The following is a 23624-nucleotide window of genomic DNA, read 5'->3' as shown; positions in this document are numbered from 1 at the left end:
GATGGCATTCCCAACTCTGAAACAGGAGATTCAATATCTGTATAGATTTATCGTAATTCTAAAACATTTAACTTTTAGCTTTTCGGCATTCCGTGGACTAGAATGATAGTTTTATACCATAATTCGCTTGAAAACCCCTGTACTGAAGAGACAAAGTCTTTTTCGCTAAAATAAATGTCAATGTTACCAGTTTATTTTATAGCAGTAGGAGTAGCTTTTAGAAATGAACACGCCTCATACGGCAATCCCGCCTCTGAAACAGGAGATCCAATATTCCTTTAGATTTTCAGAAATTCTAAGAACATTTAACTTTTAGCTGGGACTTTCAATCAATCGAAAGGGGATGCATGTTGCATTCATACCCACAAGTGTATCAACCTAGTACAAAATAACTCATTAAACTTAACCCTCGTTCAACTAAACCTCGGTTTAACCCCACCCTTCTGATGTAGATGTAAATGAGACCCAATTTTATAACCGCGAACCTGAAATCGATTACCTGAATACAAGTTCAACAAAATTTCCGATTTTTGCATAACCTCCCCTTGTCTCAGCCCTCATGCAACCCAGGGGACATTTTTCAGCAAAAATGTCAAAACACGCAAAGGGGGAAATTCTATTTTGAGAAATTCTCGTTCCCACCCATCCCGCGCACTGCGTGGGAGTTTGGTCAGTGTTTACTCATTCCAGGAACGACATCCGGACTTCGGCAAGGCGATAAAGGAGGTAAAAAAAATGGTCTTACTCGAGATAACTTAAAAAGTAGTAATAATAGGGAAATTATCATATCATTTCTAGGACATACACTCCCCTGACGTCACAGTATCCCCTGTTTCTAGCGCTCAACTAACAAGATTCCCGCCCCTGGCAGGCCCGCCCAAGATTCCAAGCGTTCTATTATTTCTTCTATATTGCCAACATTCCCATCCATTTTTTGCATATTGTTTTTCTGAATGATTCCCAGGATTTCCTTTACCAGCTCTAATATGGATGACGGTCCAGCACGGTACACACACACACGAATTCTGTGTAATAACGGCGTTGCACATCTTAAGCAAAGATACGTAATCGGAGAGGTTGGAAAATCCCCTTGCGAGAAGGATAGATACCCAAACCGTTAAAAAGTATACTTATGGTCCAGAGCGGAATGGCGCTGAGACACTGTTTTCACTTAACTAACCCTCATCACTCCACTCCCCACCATCATCCAAATGACACCAGCCCCCCCCCCTCCCTAGGACATTCTCAATCTTCTCATTTCGAAAATAAACTTCTGGAATCACATTAAACAATAAATTTTTGAAATCAGAGAAGTCAACCTATCCCTTTCTTTACTACTGTTTGATACCCTAAGCACTTCACCTCACAATACCAGACTATTACTGCCCCTGTGACACACCACAGACATCGCCCCATCTCCCCCAAAGTACTTTTAAACATTTCTCGTTAAAAGTTTTACTTCAACTCGTTCATTCGGGTTCTCGCAAACAATTCACGCCACAGTACCACGCTGTAACTACTTTCTAGCACCCCTAAGACACCCCTCTACCATCAACCCCATCTTCACAAAACACTTTTCAGACATTTCTTGTTTAAAATTTCACTTCAAGTCATTCATTCAGGTTTTTGCAAGCAAGTCACGCCACAGTACCACACTATTACTGCCCCTACAACACCCCTCTGTCAGCACCCCCCCCCCCAAAAAAAATAAAATAAAAAAACATTTTCAGGCATTTCTTGTTATAAGTTTTATTTCAAGTCATTCATTCGAGTTTTGATAAGCAATTCACCCCACAATACCACACTATTACCTCCCGTACATCACCCCCTCCATCATCGCCCCATCTCCCCCAAAACACTTTTTAAGACATTTCGTGTTTAAAGTTTTACTTCGAATAATTCATTCGGGTTTTCGAAAGCAATTTGCCCCACAGTACCACATTATTACTGCCCCTACAACACCCCTCTGTCATCGCCTTATCTCCCCCTCCAAAACCCTTTTCAGAAATTCCTTCTTAAAATTTTTACTTCAAGTCATTCATTCGGCTTTTCGAAAGCAATTCACCCCACAGTATCAAACTATAACTGCCCCTACAACACCCCTCCGGCATCACTCCATCTCCTCCAAAACACTTTTCAGACATTTCTTCTTAAAAGTTTTACTTCGACTCATTCATTGGGGTTTTCGTAAGCAATTCACTTCGCAGTACCACACTATAACTAGTCTCTAACATCCCTGCGACACAAGTCATCATCATTGTAAGCGCCTTCTAACGTTTGAAACACGCACACACACACAAAAACACGCACAAAACACACGCAAACACAAAACATACATACACAAAAACACACACACAAGCACAAAAAACACACATACAAAAACACACACACACAAAAAAACACCCACAAACACAAAACACGCACACACACACAACAAAAGCACACACACACACAAACACACACACACACACAAACAGACACACACAGACACGAAAACACACACAGACACGAAAACACACACAGACACGAAAACACACACAAACACACGCACACACACACACAAACATACACACACAAAAACAAACACAAAACCAGGAAACTTAGCTGTCATACAATGGGTTCATTTCAGAATATGGTTCCTGATACAAAATAATGTGAATGGTTTCATGGACGACTTGCTTGGGGCGCTGTACCATTGGAAGGGAATGACCTTGCAAGTCCTAGCGTGGTCAAGAACTATAGAAAAGAAAAAAATATGAAAGGTGTTTCGAGCGAAAAATGAAACGCCAAAAAAGACAATGTCTTGAGGCTTTTGGAAGAAAATATGTCAAAACGGTATTATCTGGCAGTGATGGATGTGCCGTTCATGCGTAAGATGGGCTGACCTTACATAAAGTGCGTGTTGCCATTAAGTTAATGAAAAAAAACGCTTTGGGGGTTCCGGGCGAAAAAAAGTATTACGTCACGGTGTTGCATAATCATTACGTAAGGTGTGAGCTGTCGTTACGTTATAAGCGGGGATTCCCCCGATGGGTTCCCGACGCAGGGTTACGTAAAATTGCGTCAAGCATATTAGAGCTGATGGTTTGAAACAGGGTAAGTCGTATGGTGTCATGGGAGTCCAGAAACATCTCGGAATTTCATCTAGAAATAGGACATGTGCTTGGAATCTTGACAGGGTGAGAATCTTGCCAAGGTGGTAAATCTTGCCTAGAAACAGGGCTCCGCTACAAACAGCTGACCGCATTGTACAGGTGCGAGGGTGTCGCATGAGTCAGAAGGCTGTCCTGGGAATTTGATAGGGCAGTCACATGACGAAACATGCGCTAGAAATCTTGCCTATAAACAGGTACAAGGGGTTAGGAGCTTCGCTTAGAATTCCCTATTATCCCGACCACACTCCAAGTAATTGAAACATCGGAGAATCTTGTCTGGGCATGCTAAATCTTGCCCGGAAATGACAAATCTTGCCTGGACATGCCAAATCTTGCCCGGGCGGAAATCTCACCAGCTAGAAACACGTCCAAGGGGTTAGGAGCTCCCCATATTATTGAAACTTGTACATTACCCCGACCACACTCCGATTAATAGTGTCATGGCACCTGGGAATCTTGCGAAGACTGGAATTTCGCCTAAAATTGCGGCGCCTGGTCACTTAAAGAGGAAATCGCCGTTAAACCATCTTCTTGAGCCGTCGAACCTATGGAAGAAAGGAGTAGTCCCTATGTGTGACACAGAAGTATTCATGACCCCACTACTAGCCGGGTCGCTCCTGACTTACAGCTCGTTATCACGAACTGTTTGAAACAAAAAAACAAAGTTTTTTTCAACTGAAAGTAAACGGAGCAAACGTTTCAACTTAAAACGAACAGAAAGTATTACGTATATGAGCGGCGTTGCCCCTCCCTCAATACCTTATTTTTCACGCTAAAAAACTAAAAATACAAAATTCGACGCAGATTGGAGCTTGAAAGCTCCACAGTAGGGTTCTCTGATATGCTGAATCTGACGGTGTGATTTTTCTCCTTTCTCGAAAATCGGGTAAAAATTCTCTGGCTTATAGCTTTTGTTGGGTAACATTTGACCTTAATGAAACTTATATATTTGAAATCAGCCAATGCTTTTGATGTATTTATTGACATCAAAATTTCGTTTTTTTTTGTTTCGGTTACTATTGAGCCGATTCGTTCCTTTCTTTACAGCTCGTTACCGTGAACTGTTTGAAAAACGATATTTTAAATAATATCCTAAATAATCTAAATGCTGAGAGAAGCCTATTAAATGAATCCAACCTTCTACATTTATTTTGGGGTCGAAGGGGATAAAATCGATTTTTCCATGGTGCCCAGCCCTGGGAACGGCCCTAAAACATTCGTTTTAGGGCCGTTCTAAAACATTCGGGTGAAATTAGTAGAACTGCCATCTAAACAAAATTATCAAGTATCTTATGGCAAAAGAATTTTTGTCAGTTGTTGATATTCGGCCTAATTTTCAGAGAATATCCTTAGACAAGTACAAATTTAATACTCAACCAAGTCCTTCGAACCTGACTTGGCTATATTAACTAATGAATACTCAATTGATACAATCCTGCAGAGATAAAAGATTGCGCAAAAAAAATATCAAACAAATAGAGTAGTTCATTTGGCCACACCGGAATCTATATGTAACAAAATTAGAATGTATGTCCGTCTGTCCTGTATGCAAGCCCGTATCTAGGGAGGGGTAGGGGGGTAGCCGTTTGATCTTCCCCCTTGAAAGGCTTGTCCAGCTCGTAAAAACGTAACAAAAATGCATATAAATTAATGTTGATGGTTTTTTTTAATTTGTTTGTACCTACCCCCCCCCTTCCCCGCCCTAAAAAAAGTCCTGGATACGGCCTTGCCTGTATGCATTACTACATTGTTCATCCAATCGCCAAGAAAACTTTAAAAAGCGGCTGAATACACTCTTGTGAAAGTTTTAGGTGTAAATCCCCCCCCCCACCCAAGCCCCTATTAATACTTTCTGTTCTGATTGAGATAACGAATCCTTCAACACAAATACTTGACCGTTCTTTTGGTTAGATTATTCACATTTTCTGCATATTCAATTGACGGGTTTGTCAATTATGAATTCTATCATCTAACGCACTTCCAAAATTATAAAATTTTCTTTTTTTTTAATTTCTGAATTTTGTGTTTAATAGCTTCGTTAATTTGTTATTGAACCTAAATTTTCATATTCTTTTAAATTTAAGAATACTGTCGTTGTTTTACGTGCGGGAAAAATTTTCCATGGGGGAACTGTCGAGAGAAATTTTTGAGGGGGGAATTTTCCGTGAATTTTCTTTCCTTTGAGATACCAGCAAGAAGCGACGGGTAAGGTAGTAGAATATAAAACTGAAGTTAGAAGAGGTCTAGAAACAACAGACTAGCACTCGTAATATTTTATGCATGTTTTAACTGTCCATAAAAGTGGAAACGGGCTGTAACTCAATATTACTAGAACAATGTTATACTCAGGAGATGGGTACTAAAATTTAACGCTTTTATGAATTAAGGCACTAATAGTAATAAAACAGAAATGGAAAAAAGAGAAAAATACACAGATTCTAATATTCTAAGAAGAAATTAGGATAGCCCTGTCAGAGGATAGTGAAGCAGCCATCAAATAAGATATAAAGGGAGATAAAAAGAAAGTTATTTGGAGAGAGAGAGAGAGAGAGAGAGAGAGAGAGAGAGAGAGAGAGAGAGAGAGAAACGCAAGATTAGGTAAATTATACAAAAAATATAACAAATTAGGAAATAACAATCAAACATTAGGATTCTAGAGAGTGTAAGGAAAGTAGCCACCCCTTTACCCCTCTGCGTAAACATCACGCCTCGTATTTTTGCAATATCTGTTGTTGGTTTTTTAACAGATTATCAGTTTTTGTAGTGAATCCACAAATACAACTGATTTTACAAAGTTCATTAAAGAAATGAATTGTTCATATTTTCCTAAACTTTTGAAATGTTGCCACTTTTGAACATAGAAGCTCCCATCGAAGAGTTAGTTATAAAGAGCTGTAAGTAAGAAGCAACAGGGGGTAATAGTAACCCAAACTCTAAAAAAAGAGTTTATGTAACCATGTGCGTATACAAAGAACCTGCTTTTCATCATGATTCCAAATATATAAAACTCATCAAATTTAAAGTAACCGATCAAAAGCTACAAGCCCGAGAAAATTTGCCTAATTTTTGAAAAGGGCAACTGATCCCCAAAAGGACAACTGATCTTGGTGAAACTTGCACCATCAAATTCAGCGTATCAGATAACGCTACTGTAGAGGTTTTTAAGCTAATATCTACAAAAAAATGGGGACTTTGCATTTTCTTTTTTGTTTTAGAAGGAAGACAACAGATACGTGTTTATTTCGCAGGAGTCATCGTATCGAAGCAATAGTCCGAGAAATCGGGTTAAGGCTCATCTGAATTAAAATTATACGTTTTACTGCGCTTCTTTAAGTAGCCGAAAAGATTTTACCACAAAAAGTAGCGATTTCTACCACTTTGTGGCAGAAAAGCTTAAAGAGTGGAGGCCGAGCGTAATAGGCCCTTGATATATTAAGCTTTAACTTGGCTCTTTAATTTTATTTTGAATTTCATATTTTAATTTCTTGAAATAAACAGAAATGACAAGAGCTAGAATCTTAGGCATGATCATGGACTATATTTTGTCACCTGGTGAGTTCCTATGGCACATGTCCTATGGTAAATGTGGGCAAAATAGTAAGGTAAGTCTATGGAGTAACTGTTTCCTCGTTTTCAAAGTAAAAAAAGGTTTCGCTTCCACGTCCATCGGGATGGGATAGTTTTTGCTGTTTTTTCTTTAATTCTTGTTTTTATTTTTTATATTTAGCAAGAGCTGTTAATTGGAAACGTAAAACTTGAAATAACAAGACACTCTATTGCCCCTGAATTAAAAATGTAGCAAAATCTAGATAAACAAACTATAGGCCACTACAGGTTAGGGGAATCAGTAATTAAAAAAAAACCTTCTACAAATACCTCTCCTGTATCTTCAGCAAGTTTTCATGGTGTCAGCTGTCAACGAGAAAAGCAAAGAGAGAAAAAGTTGAGCAGATAAAAATAAAAAATTTGATTCAAAATTAAAATAAATTAATAAAAAACAGTGAAAATTAAAACAGCAAAGAATGAAATTATATACAAGAAAAATTAAAATCCGAACAAAGATACAGTAAAGCCAACTATGAAAAAATCAGTGTTTTAATTCCTATTGTAAGATTTAGAGTACATAGTCGCGGTTCTGGCCTCTCTTTCACCTGGGGCAAAATCTTGATTAGCTTCCCTCCCTGTGTCCCAAAGAATTTTAAGGCCAAATTTAAACCAAATTTTCATTTATTAACAAAATTGTCCATGTGTTTAATTCCGATTTTTTTTTACTTTATCCTCTGCAAAATTATTAATTATCCTGTCCCGATTGATTACTTCTGGGAAATATGAAAATTTCGGATTCAATTTGCTTATACTTTACTGCCAATTCCGCCCTCTACTTTATTTTAGTAAAAAAGAAGTTTCAAAAATTACAAAATGATTGTAACCATTAAATTAATCATTTGAAAGTTTGCGCTCCTAGAATTTCTGCGCCCAGGGCAAGTGTCCCCTCTATCCCCACCCTAAAACTGCCCCTGAAATTACTATTAGTTTTTCTGTATCTTCGTGTACTCGTTTTATTGTTTCTTTCTCATAATGAATTCCGCGCTAGCTGACTGCAATTTTAAAAAGTGGGTCTACAGCTCAGACTGGGGCTAATATGGTGTGTTCATTCTATTACTGCAAAATTAAATAAAAAAAACATATTTCTTTCAACAGAAAGTAAGGAGCGACATTAAAACTTAAAACGAACAGAAATTATTCCGTATATGAAAGGGGCTGTCCCCTCCTCAACGCCTCGCTTTTTACGCTCAAGTTTTTTTATTGTTTAAAAAAAATTATTGTTTTAAAAAATAAAGTTATAAGACAGAGTCAAACTTTACCGTAAAGAGCGAGGCGTTGAGGAGGGGACAGCCCCTTTCATATACGGAATAATTTCTGTTTGTTTTAAGTTTTAATGTCGCTCCTTACTTTCTGTTTGAAAAAATATGCTTTTTTTATTTAATTTCTGAACGTTTTGAATTAATGCAGGTTTTGAAACTAGCTAACCGTATATGAATAATTAAAACAAAATTTGCGTATTAATTTTCTGTTTTTTTGGTTAATTGGCTTCTAAAATATTTGATTCTACGAATTTGAGAACAAAGAGTGGGGGAGGGTGGCTAGTTGCCCTCCATTTTTTTTTGTTCCTTATTTATTTATATATTTAGAATCAGGATTATACGCATATTCTTTTGATATATTTATTGACATTAAAATTCAGTTTTTTAAAGTTTCGATTACTATTGAGCCGTGTCGCTTGTTTTTTTTTATTACATATACGTTATTACGTACGCTAGGGGGGTTTTGCGCTAAACTTCGAATTTTGTTTGAATCACAAATCCCTGAATCACAAAGGTGGTTTCATTAGAATAGATAGCTCTTTTGAAAGTACTGAAAAAAAATTTAGCGTAGAGAGCGAGTTATTGACTAGGGGGCGAACCCCCCAAATACTTAATAATTTCTGTTCGTTTTAAGTTTTAATGTTGCTCCTTACTTTCAGTTAAAAAAATTGTTTTTTTATTGAATTTCTGATCGTTTTTTTTAATAATGCTGGAAAATCTGGCACCCCCTTCATAAAAATATCCCTTCCCCCAAGGAAACATCCTTCTACGTAACCCGCTCCTTCGATCCCCCCCCCCACCAGATAAAATCCCTGCTGAAAATGTCTGTATACTTCCCAATAACCAAAACTATCAGTAAACAATGGGCAAAGTTCATAACTTGCAGTCCTTCCCCCAGGAACTCTGGGGGATTAAGTCATCCTCAAAGACATATTTATTAGATTTTCGACTACGATGGACTAAATGGCTATCTCAAAATTTTGATTGGGTGACTTCGGGATAACAATGAGCGTGGGAGGGGGCCAAGTTTCCCTCCAATTTTTTTGGTAACTTAAAAAGGGCACTAGAACTTTTAATTTCCGTTCGAATGAGCCATCTCACGATATTATAGGACTACCTGATTGATACGATCATCCCTAGGAAAAAAAAAGAAAAAAAAACATGCATCCGTGATCTTTCTTCTGGCAAAAAATACAAATTCTACATTTTTCCAGATAGGAGCTTGAAACATCTACAGTAGGGTTTTGTGCTACGCTGAATCTGATGGTTTGATTTTTATTAAGTTTGTCACTTTTAGGGGATGTTTCCCCCTTTTTTCGATAAAACTTATATATTTGAAATCAGGATAAAAATCCGATTCTTTTGATGTATCTACTGATATCAAAATTCTGTTTTTTAGAGTTTCGGTTACTATTGAGCCGGGTCGCTCAGTAGGAGGAGGGTTTGAATACAGGGCAAGATTTAAAGTCCTTGGTAAAAGTCTATTTCTAGGCCAATCAGAGGGCTAGATTACTACCGGGATGAGGTGACATCACTTGACTTCTAGGAATTATTAGCATTGGATTTGCGCAATACCCCCAAGAGGTATTAGCAAGTGAAACTAATATAAGGAAGGATTGTCAGTATCGTTGATATTAGTGTGAGAATAGACTGCAAGGAGGGGTAAAAGTTTGACATTACTCGTTTATTTATTTGGCAAGATATATATATTTGGCGTGAGCATGCTCTTTTGTCTCTTTTTAAGGTTCTTGCAGATGTGGAAGGTTCCCGGGATTTTATTGTTCAATGTGCACTGGATATTGCCAGAGCATTGGATTCATATATTTTTGCTCAGATCTTGGTAGAAGCTCTCTAGAGAGTAATTGGCTTCTCAGTTATAAGGTGTCTTCGATACATGTATAAACATCTTCAGTAGGAATGACAGTGCCAGCGTGGACGGGAGTGACGTCACAGTCAGTTTATTGATCCATTAACGGGTCAATGAAACCATTTTCAAGGTCGATTTATCTGTTGTTCGTCTAAGTGTAATGACTCCAGGCCGAAGTTTGCACATGCGCATTAACGGGAACAGATGTATTGATCCACTCGAGGGGGAAGTGGATTTCTGAGAACTTGATTTACATAATCGGTGGCGGAATGTATTGATGCACGAGTCTAACGGAAACAGGATCACGTGTTTCTTTCAAAGCCAATCAGGGAAGTTATGCAAGGTTTTCCATTACATCACAATTTGCCCTTAATATTTTGTATATAACGGACATGCGGTTAAATTATCATAAAGTTTTAAGACCCAATGGAACAAGCATCGGATATTATTGATTTGGAAGCTTTGGCTACATCAATTTATAATGTGAGTTCAGTTTAGTAAATTTTCTTAGTTTATTTCCAAATAAAATCATTTTACATACTCACCCCTCCAGTAAATTCAAAATCAGGGGGTACCCCCCCCCACAATACAAACTCCACTGTATGATGTTTATAGTCGATAGAAAGCGTAAAATACGCTCTTTTTTACCATATAAACCTCCCCCCTCCCCCTCTGTTTACGACTTTAATTCTTTCATTGGAAATAATTGTTTTTTGAACTCTCTTTTTGACAGCCTACTTCCGTCAACTCTTAATATACTGACCCCCTTATAACGCTAAACCGCGAATATTTAAATAGGGAATAATCATTGACACCCCACAATTGCACTTCCTGCTTGTTAATTCACTTGAATTACGTCAACGGTTCAACCAAAGGTTTCACTGAAAAAGGATACTTTTTGATCAAATTAACGTCTCAGCTTCTTCATCACAAATTTTACTTTTGCTTTACTGAAAAGGGAGAGGGGCTTTCTTCTGTAAAAAGAGGAAGGGGGATTGTTAAGAGGGGAGGGATGTTGGTTTCATATAATATTCGTTTTCTAGTTTGATTACTCAGTGTTTATATGGGGGGGAGGGGGCAATGCCTCGATTCTAATACATTCGTTTTAAGGTGAAAAGCAACTGTTTCTTCGCGTGAAAAGTAAGAGGGGCGGGTTTAAGAAAAAGATACATAGCTTTATTATGCGTAAATTGAATAACATTTTTAACCTATGATCGCAAATTTTAGGCCTACAAGCTGTGGGTTAACGAGCTTTTTTTTCTATTTTAAAGCCTATAGACTGGAACATTTAAATTTTTTTTCTAAATGGTAAAAATAGAAACATTGATTTCTATCCTAAGGCTATAGACTACTGTTTGTCAAGATTTATTTTTCATAAGTTATATAATAAAACGTTTGATTTCTGAACCTAGTTTATTTATCGCAAAATTTTACTTTTTGCTTTACTGAAAAGGGGGAAGGGGGCTTCTTTGAATGGGATGAATATACCCGTGATCTATTAAATGACACTGAGAATAAGAAGGAGACCACTAATATCACTAAGGAAATTAAAGACATTGTGTTATAGATTTCAGAAATATAGTTTCATTTATTTATTATTTTCTTAGGCTTAAGGGTCGAGGTTTCAGAATTTAAAGAGACTATTTTCCCTATTTTAATATATTTATTCAGATGATTACTGACTCAATATGGGTACAATCTGATAACCAAAATTCAGTGTTTGTTGTTTACTAGAAATTCACAGAAAATGGGCGCCGTCCCTCGTACTGGTAAAAGTTAGGTTAGATGGTTTTCAGACAGGACAATATAAATCAGAAAAACATGAAATGGGTTATAAAAGAATAAAATAAAAAACAATAACACACGCGATTTAAGGGAAAATGGATGCCCTTCCTCTTACTAGTAAAGGTTAGGTTAGATCGTTTTCAGAAGGACAATGCAAATGGAATAAACATGAAATGGGTTATAAAAGAATAAATAAAAAAAATAACAAGCACAATTTAAGGAAAAATGGACACCCTTCCTCTTACTGGTAAAGATTAGGTTAGATCGTTTTCAGACAGGACAATGCAGATGGGAAAAGCATGAAATGGGTTATAAAAGAATAAAAAACAATAACACACGCAATTTAAGGGAAAATGAGAGGAGAGGACTCTAGGGGAGGAGGAAGTGTCTTTGAGGGAAGGAGAGCAGCTGGTCAACAGCTCAACATTAACTTTTTTTCCGATGTTATATTTATAATTTTTTTCGTTACGCAAAGCAGTAGTTTTCAAGTGTATATTTAATGTTATCCAGCCTCCTTTAAGTGAAAATGAATTATTCTAAGAAAGTCAGCTGTATTTGTTAGACTGTCAGAAACAATACATATCTCTTTAATTTAAGCGCTTTTTTCAGCTATAATAATATATGGTGTGATTGACACAGAATATATTGGTCTGAAATATTCCTCAACTGGCATTATTTTCAAATCAGATTTCTTACTCCTAGACGAACAACGATGTGAAATTCATAGCTATAAATGGAACGTCAGATACAATATGTATAAGTACGAGAAAAACAGATGGAGTCCAACACTAAATTTTATGTATCGAAACGGCTTTTACGTTAAAACCATAAGACCACGTAATGAAAATGGCTATGAAATAAAACATGTACAAGAGGAAATATGTTGTTTTTTCAGTGTGCAAGCTGTATATGTTAAGGGAAACGTGCCAACTGATAAACTCTTACTAGATAAATGTGATAAAGACATAGCATTATTCAATTTAGAAGACTTCAAATGTGAGAAATACCTGAATTCAGTACATGATCCGGAAGATGAAGTTAGATATTTTGCTCAATGGGTGCCGGAAAAGATACCTGACATGGAAAAATGCATTAGATTCCCAAAGACCTAAACTCATGCTTCTCCTCATATCAAATGGATTAAGCTTTTTCTTAAATATGTCAATATGTATTTTTTCAAAATGTTTTTTCATATGTATAAGCAATAAACATCTTAAGCCTCAACCATCTTTATTCTTTAGAATAGTTCATCGCCATGAAAATTATACTTTCAGATTCAACATGTCAGGGAACACTCGTTCAGGATAGACATGTTGGAGAACCCTAAATGGTCATCCCTAAATAGGTAAGTTAACCCTAAATGGTTAAAGAATTTTTCTGAAATCACACTTTCAGATTCAATATGTCAGGGAACACACTTTCAGGTTCAGCATGTTGGAGAACTATAAATGCTCATCCCTAAAAAGGTAAGTTAACCCTAAAAGGTTAAAGAACTTTTCTGAAATCACACTTTCAGATTCAGCATGTCAGCGAACACACTTTCAGGTTCAGCATGTTGGAGAACCCTAAAAGCTCAACCCTAAAACGGCAAGTTAACCCTAAAAGGCTAAACAATATTTCTGAAATAACACTTTCAGATTCAGCATGTCAGGGAACACACTTTCAGGTTCAGCATGTAGGAGAACCCTAAATGCTCATCCCTAAAAAGGTAAGTTAACCCCAAAAGGTTAAAGAATTTTTCTGAAATCACACTTTCAGATTCAGCATGTCAGGGAACACACTTTCAGGCTCAACATGTTGGAAACCCTAAATGCTCATCCCTAAAAAGGTAAGTTAACCCTAAATGGTTAAAGAATTTCCCTGAAATTACATTTTCAGATTCAGCATGCCAGAAAAGTCATACATTACTTTTCAACTCCTTTTATATCCCAACACCAAATTTTCGTAATGAAAAAGAAATATATTACAGATCAATTCTAATTTTTTTCCTGAGAAATCCACTTCACTTTCAATTTTTCTCAAAGAGATGAAAAATTTTAAGTCCTGTTCCAGATTTTTTCATAGAAGACAGAAAAAAATTATACTTTGATAGTGAATATTCACCATGAAGATAATGAACTCCACTTTAATTCTGAGTTTTCTCGAAGAAGTGCAAAATGTTCAAGTTCTCTTCTGAAATTTCTTAAAGAAGAGAAAAAGTTAGCTCAATTCTGAAATTTACCAGAGGAAATGAAAAAAGGCTTCGACTACAGTTCTTAATTTCTTACAGACATAAATAATTTAAAGTCCTGTTCCGAATTTTTCTAACGCAGACGGAAAAATTTCTACTACAACGCTATATATTTTCCATTAAGATAAAAAGTTCCATTTAAATTCTGAATATTCTTAAATTCAGTTCCAATTTTTTAGCAAGACATGAAAAAATTTAAAGTTCTGTTCCAGATTTTTCATGGAAGATAAAAAAAATTTATACTATGATCGTGAATATTTTCAATAAAGATAATAAACTCCAGTCTTAATATTTTCCAGAAAGATAAAAAGTTGTACTTCAATTTTAAATTTTCTCAACAAAGTGAAGAAAAGATCAACTTCTCTTCTGAATTTTCTCAATGAAAAAAGAAATTAGTTATTGATCAATTCTATTTTTCCAAATAATATGGAAAGGTTCCACTTCAGTTCAGATTTTTCCCGAAAGACATAAATTTAGTTTTCATGCAATTTTTTGGTAGAAGATATAAAAAGTTACACATTGATCGTGAATATTTCACTATGAAGATAAGGAGCTCCACTTTAATTCTGAGATTTTTCCCAAAGACATAAACAAATTTAAAGTAATGTTCTAAATTTTAGTGTAGAAGATACGAAAAGTTATACTATGAATGTGAATATTTTGCAGGAAGATAAAAAGCTTCATTTTATTTCTAATTTTCTCAACGAGGTGAAGAAAAGTTCAAGTTCGCTTCTGAATTTCCTCAATGTAAAAGAAATAAGTTACAGATCAATTCTATTTTTTCCAGAGAAAACAAAAATTTTCTACTTCAGTTCAGATGTTCTCAAAGAGATGGAAAAATTTAAAGTACTGTTCCAAATTTTTCATAGAAGATAGAAAAAGTTATACTTTGATCATGAAAAGTTAACTCAATTCTGAATTTTACTAAAGAACTTACAATTCAATTCTAATTTCTCCAGAGAAAAATAAAAATCTTCCACTTCAGTCTTTAAGTTCATCAAGATATAAAGAAATTGAACTGGTCTGAGATACAGCTGACAGAATGCGAGAGTGCAGCCATAGAACAACTGACAAGAAGAACATCGTCCGCATTAACAAGATACAAGACATCAATTCCATCAGAAATGAAAGTCAAAGGCAAGAATAAAAGAATGGGAGAAATACACAGCCTAAAAATATTTGGAAAAAGCACACCACATTGACAGACCCCACGCCAAAGAAACACCTTTGAATCAGAAACTACTCCATTACATTTTACCGGAATAAAAGAGTTTAAATACCAGTACTCTAACAAAACAACAATAGAAAGGTTAATATTGTTCGAAAAAAAGGACTAGAGTGCATGTGAGTGGATTATACTTTCGAAATATGTGGAAAGATCATGATCACAGGTATGAAGAAGAGATTGATCATTAACAGATTGCAACAGGAGGGAACCTAGAACACGATGGGCGTGCTGACATCCCAGCCTTTTTTGAAAGCCAAATTTGTTTTCACCAAAATTAACATTTTTTGAAATGAAAGGGAGAAGAATATATTCAAAAAATTTGCTAAGAGTGCACAACACAGTAATTGGTCGATAAGAACTACACTCTGACGAAGTTTTTCCATGCTTCAAAACCAAGGTGACTGTGCCACGGAGAAAGCTATCGGGAACCGTAGAAGTAGATAAACACATTTGAAACAGTAGCTGAAGATGATCAGTCAAAGTTGGTCAAAACTACTTTGAGATGATAAGACACAAGTCCGTCTTGATCAACAGATCTAGATTGCATTTTCTTAATAGCTTGACCAATATCAACTGTAGAAACTGGTAATATATTACTCTGAGAAATATGATCAGGCAAACACAACTCAAGAAGGTTACTAAAAAGCAAATGTCCCCCCCTAAACTAATTTTACAACTTGAAGTACTCATTCTTTTCACCCACAACTCTACTTTATGGCTTTTTGAATACCCCAACACCAAGCAGAGCTTACACAACAAAGTGAAGAAAAATTTCAAGTTCTCTTCTGAATTCTCTCAAAGAAAGGAAAAAAGTTATAGTCCAATTCTAATTTTTTCCAAAAAAAATAAAAAATCTCTGACTTCTCTGATAAACATTCTAAGCGTTGACATGCTAACGTATCCTAAAATAATAGAAATCTAACAAAGTAATGCATAAAATATTTTTATTGAAATAACAACATGTAGAATATTAACATAAAAGTATATTACATTATTAGACACTATTAATATTATTGAGCCACTTTCAACATTTTTGAATCTGATCCATAAAATAAATCATTAGATTCTCTCTTGACACTAGAGTTACTCACTTCTCTTAGTTCATAACTACTTGAATAATAATCATTATTCCATTCTGAGTCATATACAATTTTTACTGGGATGACACATACAGGTTCAATACACATTTCATCCTTGGAATTATTTAATTCAATGACCATATGATCTTTGCTAGTAATAATGTTCACTTATACTTTATTCTCCATTAATTTATCTTGACATTCATTAGTGATATTGGCTGCCAATGCTCTTTTTATTTTGACTGTGATTTCATTGTCTATTATCACATTATTTATACAGAGGTAACAGTCCTGGCACGTTGACAAGATATGATTTATGATGTTAGTGATGCAGTTTGCACGTCTTCTATTTCCCTTTGCTTTCATTCGAATGCTAACACCGGAAAGATGACGATAAGATCTGTCAACTGGTAACTTGTTTCCAGAACCACTAGCTAGAATTTGTCCATCTTCATCAACTATTATTTTTATGTTGGCATTCTCTTTGAGCACTAGCTTCTCTGAAAATGATACTTTCTTATATCCACCATACGACATATGAAAATTCTTGAGTACTCCAAAGGAATTTAACTCCTCACTTTCATGACAACGTAGGCATACATTCCTAATAAGATCTCCGCAACTACTTTTTTTATAGTTCAAATATATCTCTTTGTCAGCATTGAAGGCAACGATGACTTTATCATGCATACACGCTTTCCTCGAATAATTCATTTTCACTTCTTTTTAAATATGATGTCGATGTTTATCCGTCCAATAGATGAAAATTACTAATCTAATACATGCAATAAACTAGATAGTCTCGATAACCTACCATGGAGTACCACTGGTAAAGCCACTACCGATGTAAGAGCAAGCATAGAGTACGATTGCTATAGCCGCAAGCATATTTCATGTTGTCATAGATGGCAGCACACCCACTCAGACACACAGTCATAGTGAGAGACAGGCAAAAAGTTAGGTTATTTTAGGTTAACTTAGGTTAGGTTAGGTGAGAGATAAACAAAAAGTTAGGCTAAGTTAGGTTCACCTAGAGTGGTGCGTCACTCGAGACTTATCGACACTATCTAGTTTATTGCATGCATTAGATTAGTAATTTTCATTCATTGTACGGATAAACACCGACATCATATTTAAAAAGAAGTGATAATGAATTATTCGAGGAAAGTGAGTTTGCATGATAAAGTCATCGGTGCCTTGAATGCTGAAAAAGAGATATAGTTGAACTATGAAAAAAGTAGTAGTGGAGATCTTATTAGGAATGTATGCCTACATTGTCATGAAAGTGAGGAGTTAAATTCCTTTGGAGTACTCAAGAATTTCCGTAAGTCAAATGGTGGATATAAGAAAGCATCATTTCTAGAGAAGTTAGTACTCAAAGAGAATGCCAACATAAAAATAATAGTTGATGAAAAGGGACTACTTCTAGCTAATGGTTCTGGTAACATGTTAGCTGTTGATAGATCTTATCGTCATCTTTCCGGTGTTAGCGTTCGAATGAAAGCAAAGATAAATAGAAGACATGCATACTGCTGCACCAACATCATAAATCATATCTTGTCAACGTGCCAGAACTGTTACCTCTGTAAAAATAATGTGAACATATACAAAGAAATCACAGTCAAAATAAAAAGAGCTTTGGCATACAATATAACTAATGAATGTAAAGATAAATTAAGGGAGAATAAATCGTAAGTGAACATTATTACTACTAAAGATCATATGGTCATTGAATTAAATAATTGCAAGGATGAAATGTGAATTGAACCTGTATGTGTCATCCCAGTAAAAATTGTATATGACTCAGAATGGAATAATGATTATTATTCAAGTGGTTATGAACTAAGAGAAGTGAGTAACTCTAGTGTCAAGAGAGAATCTAATGATTTATTTTATGGATAAGATTCAAAAATGTTCAAAGGGGATCAATAATATTAATAGTGTCTAATAATGTATGTAATATACTTTTATATCAATATTCTACATGTTGTTATTTCAATAAAAATATTTTATGCATTACTTTGTTATATTTCTATTATTTTAGGATACGTTAGCATGTCAACGCTTAGAATGCTTACTAGATTAGTCGGATATTTTTTATTTTCTTTGGAAAAAATTAGAATTGGACTATAACTTTTTCCTTTCTTTGAGAAAATTCAGAAGAGAACTTGAACTTTTTCTTCACTTCGTCGTATAAGCTCTGCTTGGTGTTGGGGTATTCAAAAAGCCATAAAGTAGAGTTGTGGGTGAAAAGAATGAGTACTTCAAGTTGTAAAATGGGTTTAGGGGGGGGGGAATTAAGAAAGGACTTGTTCTGAAAAGATATAAGAATTCAAGTTGTAAAATTGGTTCAGGGGGGACATTAAGAAAAGAACTTGTTCTGAAAGGATATAAAAAGCCTTTTGAAAGTATTGCTTGGTGTTGGGGTATTCAAAAAGCCATAAAGTAGAGTTGTGTTTGAAAAGAATGAGTAGTTCAAGTTGTAAAATTGGTTTAGGAGGGACATTAAGAAAAAAACTTCTTCTGAAAAGATATAAAAACTTCTTCTATCTTCTACGGAAAAATTTAGAATAGAACTTTAAATTTCTTTATGTCTTGATGAACTTAAAAACTGAAGTGGAAGATTTTATTTTTCTCTGGAGAAATTAGAATTGAATTGTAAGTTCTTTAATAAAATTCAGAATTGAGCTAACTTTTCACGATCAAAGTATAACTTTTTCTATCTTCTATGAAAAATTTGGAATAGTACTTTAAATTTTTCCATCTCTTTGAGAAAATCTGAACTGAAGTGGAAAATTTTTATTTTCTCTGGAAAAAATAGAATTGATCTGTAACTTATTCCTTTTTCATTGAGAAAATTCAGAGGAGAACTTGAACTTTTCTTCACTTCGTTGAGAAAATTAGAAACAAAATGAAGCTTTTTATCTTCCTGGAAAATATTCACATTCATAGTATGACTTTTCCTATCTTCTATACTAAAATTTAGAACATAACTTTAAATTTGTTTATGTCTTTGGAAAAAATCTCAGAATTAAAGTGGAGCTCCTTATCTTCATAGTGAAATATTCACGATCAATGTGTAACTTTTTTTATCTTCTACAAAAAAATTGGATGAAAACTTTAAATTTATGTCTTTGGGGAAAAATCTGAACTGAAGTGGAACCTTTTTATATTATTTGAAAAATAGAATTGATCAATAACTAATTTCTTTTTTCATTAAAAAAATTCAGAGGAGAAGTTGAACTTTTCTTCACTTCGTTAACAAAAATTTAAAATTGAAGTACAATTTTTTATCTTACGGGAAAATATTCACACTGGAGTTTTTTATCTTCATTGAAAATATTCACGATCAAAATATGACTTTTTTCTATCTTTTATGAAAAATTTAGAACAGAACTTTAAATTTTTCCATCTCTTTGAGAAAAATCGGAACTGAAGTGGAACCTTTTTAATTTCTCAGGAAAAAAATTAGAATTGATCTGTAATATATTTCTTTTTCATTGCGAAAATTTGGTGTTGGGATATAAAGGAAGTTGAAAAGTAATGTATGACTTCTCTGGCATGCTGAATCTGAAAATGTAATTTCAGAGAAATTCTTTAACCATTTAGGGTTAACTTACCTTTTTAGGGATGAGCATTTAGGGTTTTCCAACATATTGAGCCTGAAAGTGTGTTCCCTGACATGCTGAATCTGAAAGTGTGATTTCAGAAAAATTCTTTAACCATTTAGGGTTAACTTACCTATTTAGGGATGAGCATTTAGGGTTCTCCTACATGCTGAACCTGAAAGTGTGTTTTCTGACATGCTGAAATTGAAAGTGTGATTTCAGAAAAATTCTTTAACCTTTTAGGGTTAACTTACCTTTTTAGGGATGAGCATTTAGGGTTCCCCTACATGCTGAACCTGAAAGTGTGTTTCCTGACATGCTGAATCTGAGAGTGATTTCAGAAAAATTCTTTAACCTTTTAGGGTTAACTTACTTTTTTAGGGAAGAGCATTTAGGGTTCTCCTACACGCTGAACCTGAAAGTGTGTTCCCTGATATGCTGAATCTGAAAGTGTGATTTCAAAAAATTCTTGAACCTTTTAGGGTTAACTTGCCTTTTTAGGGATGAACATTTAGGGTTCTCCTACATGCTGAACCTGAAAGTTTTTTTTCTGACATGCTGAATCTGAAAGGGTGATTTCAGAAAAATTCTTTAACCTTTTAGGGTTAACTTACCTTTTTAGGGATGAGCATTTAGGGTTCTCCAACATGCTGAACCTGAAAGTGCGTTCCCTGACATGCTGAATCTGAAAGTGTGATTTCAGAAAAATTCTTTAACCATTTAGGGTTAACTTACCTTTTTAGGGATGAGCATTTAGGGTTATCCTACATGCTGAAACTGAAAGTGTGTTCCCTGACATGCTGAATCTGAAAGTGTGATTTCAGAAAAATTCTTTAACCGTTTAGAGTTAACTTACCTTTATAGGGATCAGCATTTATGGTTCTCCAACATGCTGAACCTGAAATTCTGTTCCCTGACATGCTGAATCTGAAAGTGTAATTTCAGAAAAATTCTTTAACCATTTAGGGTTAACTTACCTTTTTAGGGATGACCATTTAGGGTTCTCCAACATGTCTAGCCTGAAAGTGTGTTCCCTGACATGTTGAACCTGAAAGTATAATTTTCATGGCGATGAAGTGTTCTAAAGAATAAAGATGGTTGAGGCTTAAGATGTTTATTGCTTGAACATATTAAAAAACATTTTGAAAAAATACATATTGACATATTTAAAAAAAAGCTTAATACATTTAATATGAGGAGGAGCATGAGTTTAGGTTTTTGGATATCTGATGCATTTTTCCATGTCATGTATCTTTTCCGGCACCCATTGAGCAAAATATCTAACTTCATCTTCCGGATCATGTACTGAATCCGGGTATTTCTCACATTTGAAGTCTTCTAAATTGAATAGTGCTATGTCTTTATCACATTTTTCTAGTAAGATATTATCAGTTGGCACGTTTCCCATAACATATACAGCTTGCACACCAAAAAAACTGCATATTTCCTGAATTTCCTCTTGTACATGGTTTATTTCATAGCCATTTTAATTGCGTGGTCTTATGGTTTTAACGTAAAAGCTGTTTCGATTTATAAAATTTAGTGTTGGACTCCATCAGTTTTTCTCGTACTTATACATATTGTATCTGACGTTCCATTTATAGCTATGAATTTCACTTCGTTGTTCGTCTAGGAGTAAGAAAGCTGCTTCGAAAACAATGCCAGTTGAGGAATATTTCAGACCAATATATTCTGTGTCAATCGCACCAAACATTATTATAGCTGAAAAAAAGGGCTTAAATTAAATAAATATGTAATGTTTCTGACACTCTAACAAATAAAGCTCACTTTCTTAGAATAATTCATTTTCACTTAAAGGAGGCTGGATAACATTAAATCTACACTTGAAAACTACTGCTTTGAGCAACGAAAAAAATTATAAATATAACATCGGAAAAAAATTAACGTTGAGCTGTTGACCAAAAACTGCTCTCCGTCCCTCAAAGACAATCCCTCCTCCCCTGGAGTCCTCTTCTCTCATTTTCCCTTAAATTGTGTGTGTTATTATTTTTTTTATTTTATTCTTTTATAACCCATTTCATATTTTTCCCATTTGCATTGTCCTGTCTGAAAACAATCTAACCTAACCTTTACCAGTGAGAGGAAGGGAGTCCATTTTCATTTAAATTGCGTGTGTTATTGTTTTTTATTTTATTCTATTATAACCCATTTCATGTTTTCCCATTTGCATTGTCCTGTCTGAAAACGATCTAACCTAACCTTTACCAGTAAGAGAAGGCGTCCATTTTCTTAAATTGCGTGTGTTATTGTTTTTTATTATTCTTTATAACCCATTTCATGTTTTCTCATTTACATTGACCTGTCTGAAAATGATCTAGTCTAACTTTTACTAGTACGAAGGGACGGCGCCCATTTTCTGTGAAGTTTCTAGCAAACAAAAAATACTGAATTTTGATTATCAGGTTGTCCCCATATTGAGTCAGTAATCACATGAATAAATACATTAAAATAGGGAAAATAGTCTCTTTAAATTCTGAAACCTCGACCCTTAAGCCTAAGAAAATAATAAATAAATGAAACTTTATTTCTGAAATCTATAACACAATGTCTTTAATTTCCTTAGTGATAGTAGTGGTCTCCTTCTTATTCTCAGTTTCATTTAATAGATCACGGGTATATTCATCCCATTCAAAGAAGCCCTCTTCCCCCTTTTCAGTAGAGCAAAAAGTAAAAATTTGAAAGAAATACATTAGGTTGAGAAATCAAACGTATATATAATACAACTTGTGAAAAAATAAATCTTGACAAACACTAGTCTGTAGCCTTAGGATAAAAATTAATTTTTCTATTTTTACCATTTAGAAAAAAAATTTAAATGTTCCAGTCTATAGGCTTTAAAATAGAAAAAAAAGCTCGTTAACACACAGCTTATATGCCTAAAATTTGCAATCATAGGTTAAAAATGCTATTCAATTTACGCATAATAAAGCTATGTATCTTTTTATTAAACCCGCCGTCTTACTTTTCACGTGAAGAAACAGTTTGTTTTCACCTTACAACGACAGTGTTAGAAGCGAGGCATTGCCCCCTCCCCCCCATATAAACACTGAGTACTCGAAATGGAAAATGAATACTACATGAAAGTAACACCCATCCCCTCTTAATAATCCCCCTTCCTCTTTTTATAGAAGAAAACCCCTCTCCCTTTTCAGTAAAGCCAAAGTAAAATTTGCGATGAAGAAGCTATAACGTTAATTTGATCAAAAAGTATCCTTTTTCAGTGAAACCTTTGATTAAACCGCTAACGTAATTCAAGTGAATTAACAAGCAGGAAGTGCAATTGTGGGGTGTCAATAATTATTCCCTATTTAAATCTTCGCGGTTTAGCGTTATAAGGGGGTCAGTATATTAGGAGTTTACAGAAGTTGGCTGTCAAAAAGAGAGTTCAAAAAACATAGTTATTTCCATTGGAAGAATTAAAGTCGTAAACAGAGGGGGAGGGGGAGGTTTAAATGGTAAAAAAGAGCGTATTTTACGCTTTCTATCGACTATAAACATCATATAGTGGAGTTTTTATTGTGGGGGGGGGTGTCCCCTGAATTTGAATTTTCTGGAGGGGTGACTATGTAAAATGATTTTATTAGGAGATAAAGTAGAAAAATTTACTAAACTGAACTCACATTATAAATCGATGTAGCCAAAGCTTCCAAGTCAATAATATCCAATGCTTGTTACATTGTGTCTTAAAACTTTATGATAATTTAACCGCATGTCCGTTATATACAAAATCTCAAGGGCAAATTGTGATGTAATTGAAAACCTTACATAACTTCCCTGATTGGCTTG

The 23624-nt window shown here is 34.8% G+C and overlaps 1 protein-coding gene across 1 annotated transcript in view; it reads left to right on the top strand.

The window, feature by feature from the left end:
• The first annotated feature begins 6655 nt into the window (after nt 1–6655).
• The window catches only part of LOC148951961 (uncharacterized), a 57463-nt gene continuing 40494 nt past the window's right edge, over nt 6656–23624 (top strand). The window contains 1 exon segment of the mRNA XM_089089108.1: nt 6656–6757. Coding sequence (XP_088945234.1) covers nt 6656–6757 — 102 coding nt within the window.

This window comes from Artemia sp. Qi Xiang Cuo, chromosome 5, assembly GCF_049724085.1.
Source record: "Artemia sp. Qi Xiang Cuo chromosome 5, ASM4972408v1, whole genome shotgun sequence".
Lineage (NCBI taxonomy): Eukaryota > Metazoa > Arthropoda > Branchiopoda > Anostraca > Artemiidae > Artemia > Artemia sp. Qi Xiang Cuo.
The sequence above is the reverse complement of the archived record's forward strand: the minus strand, read 5'-3'. Positions and strand labels throughout refer to the sequence as shown.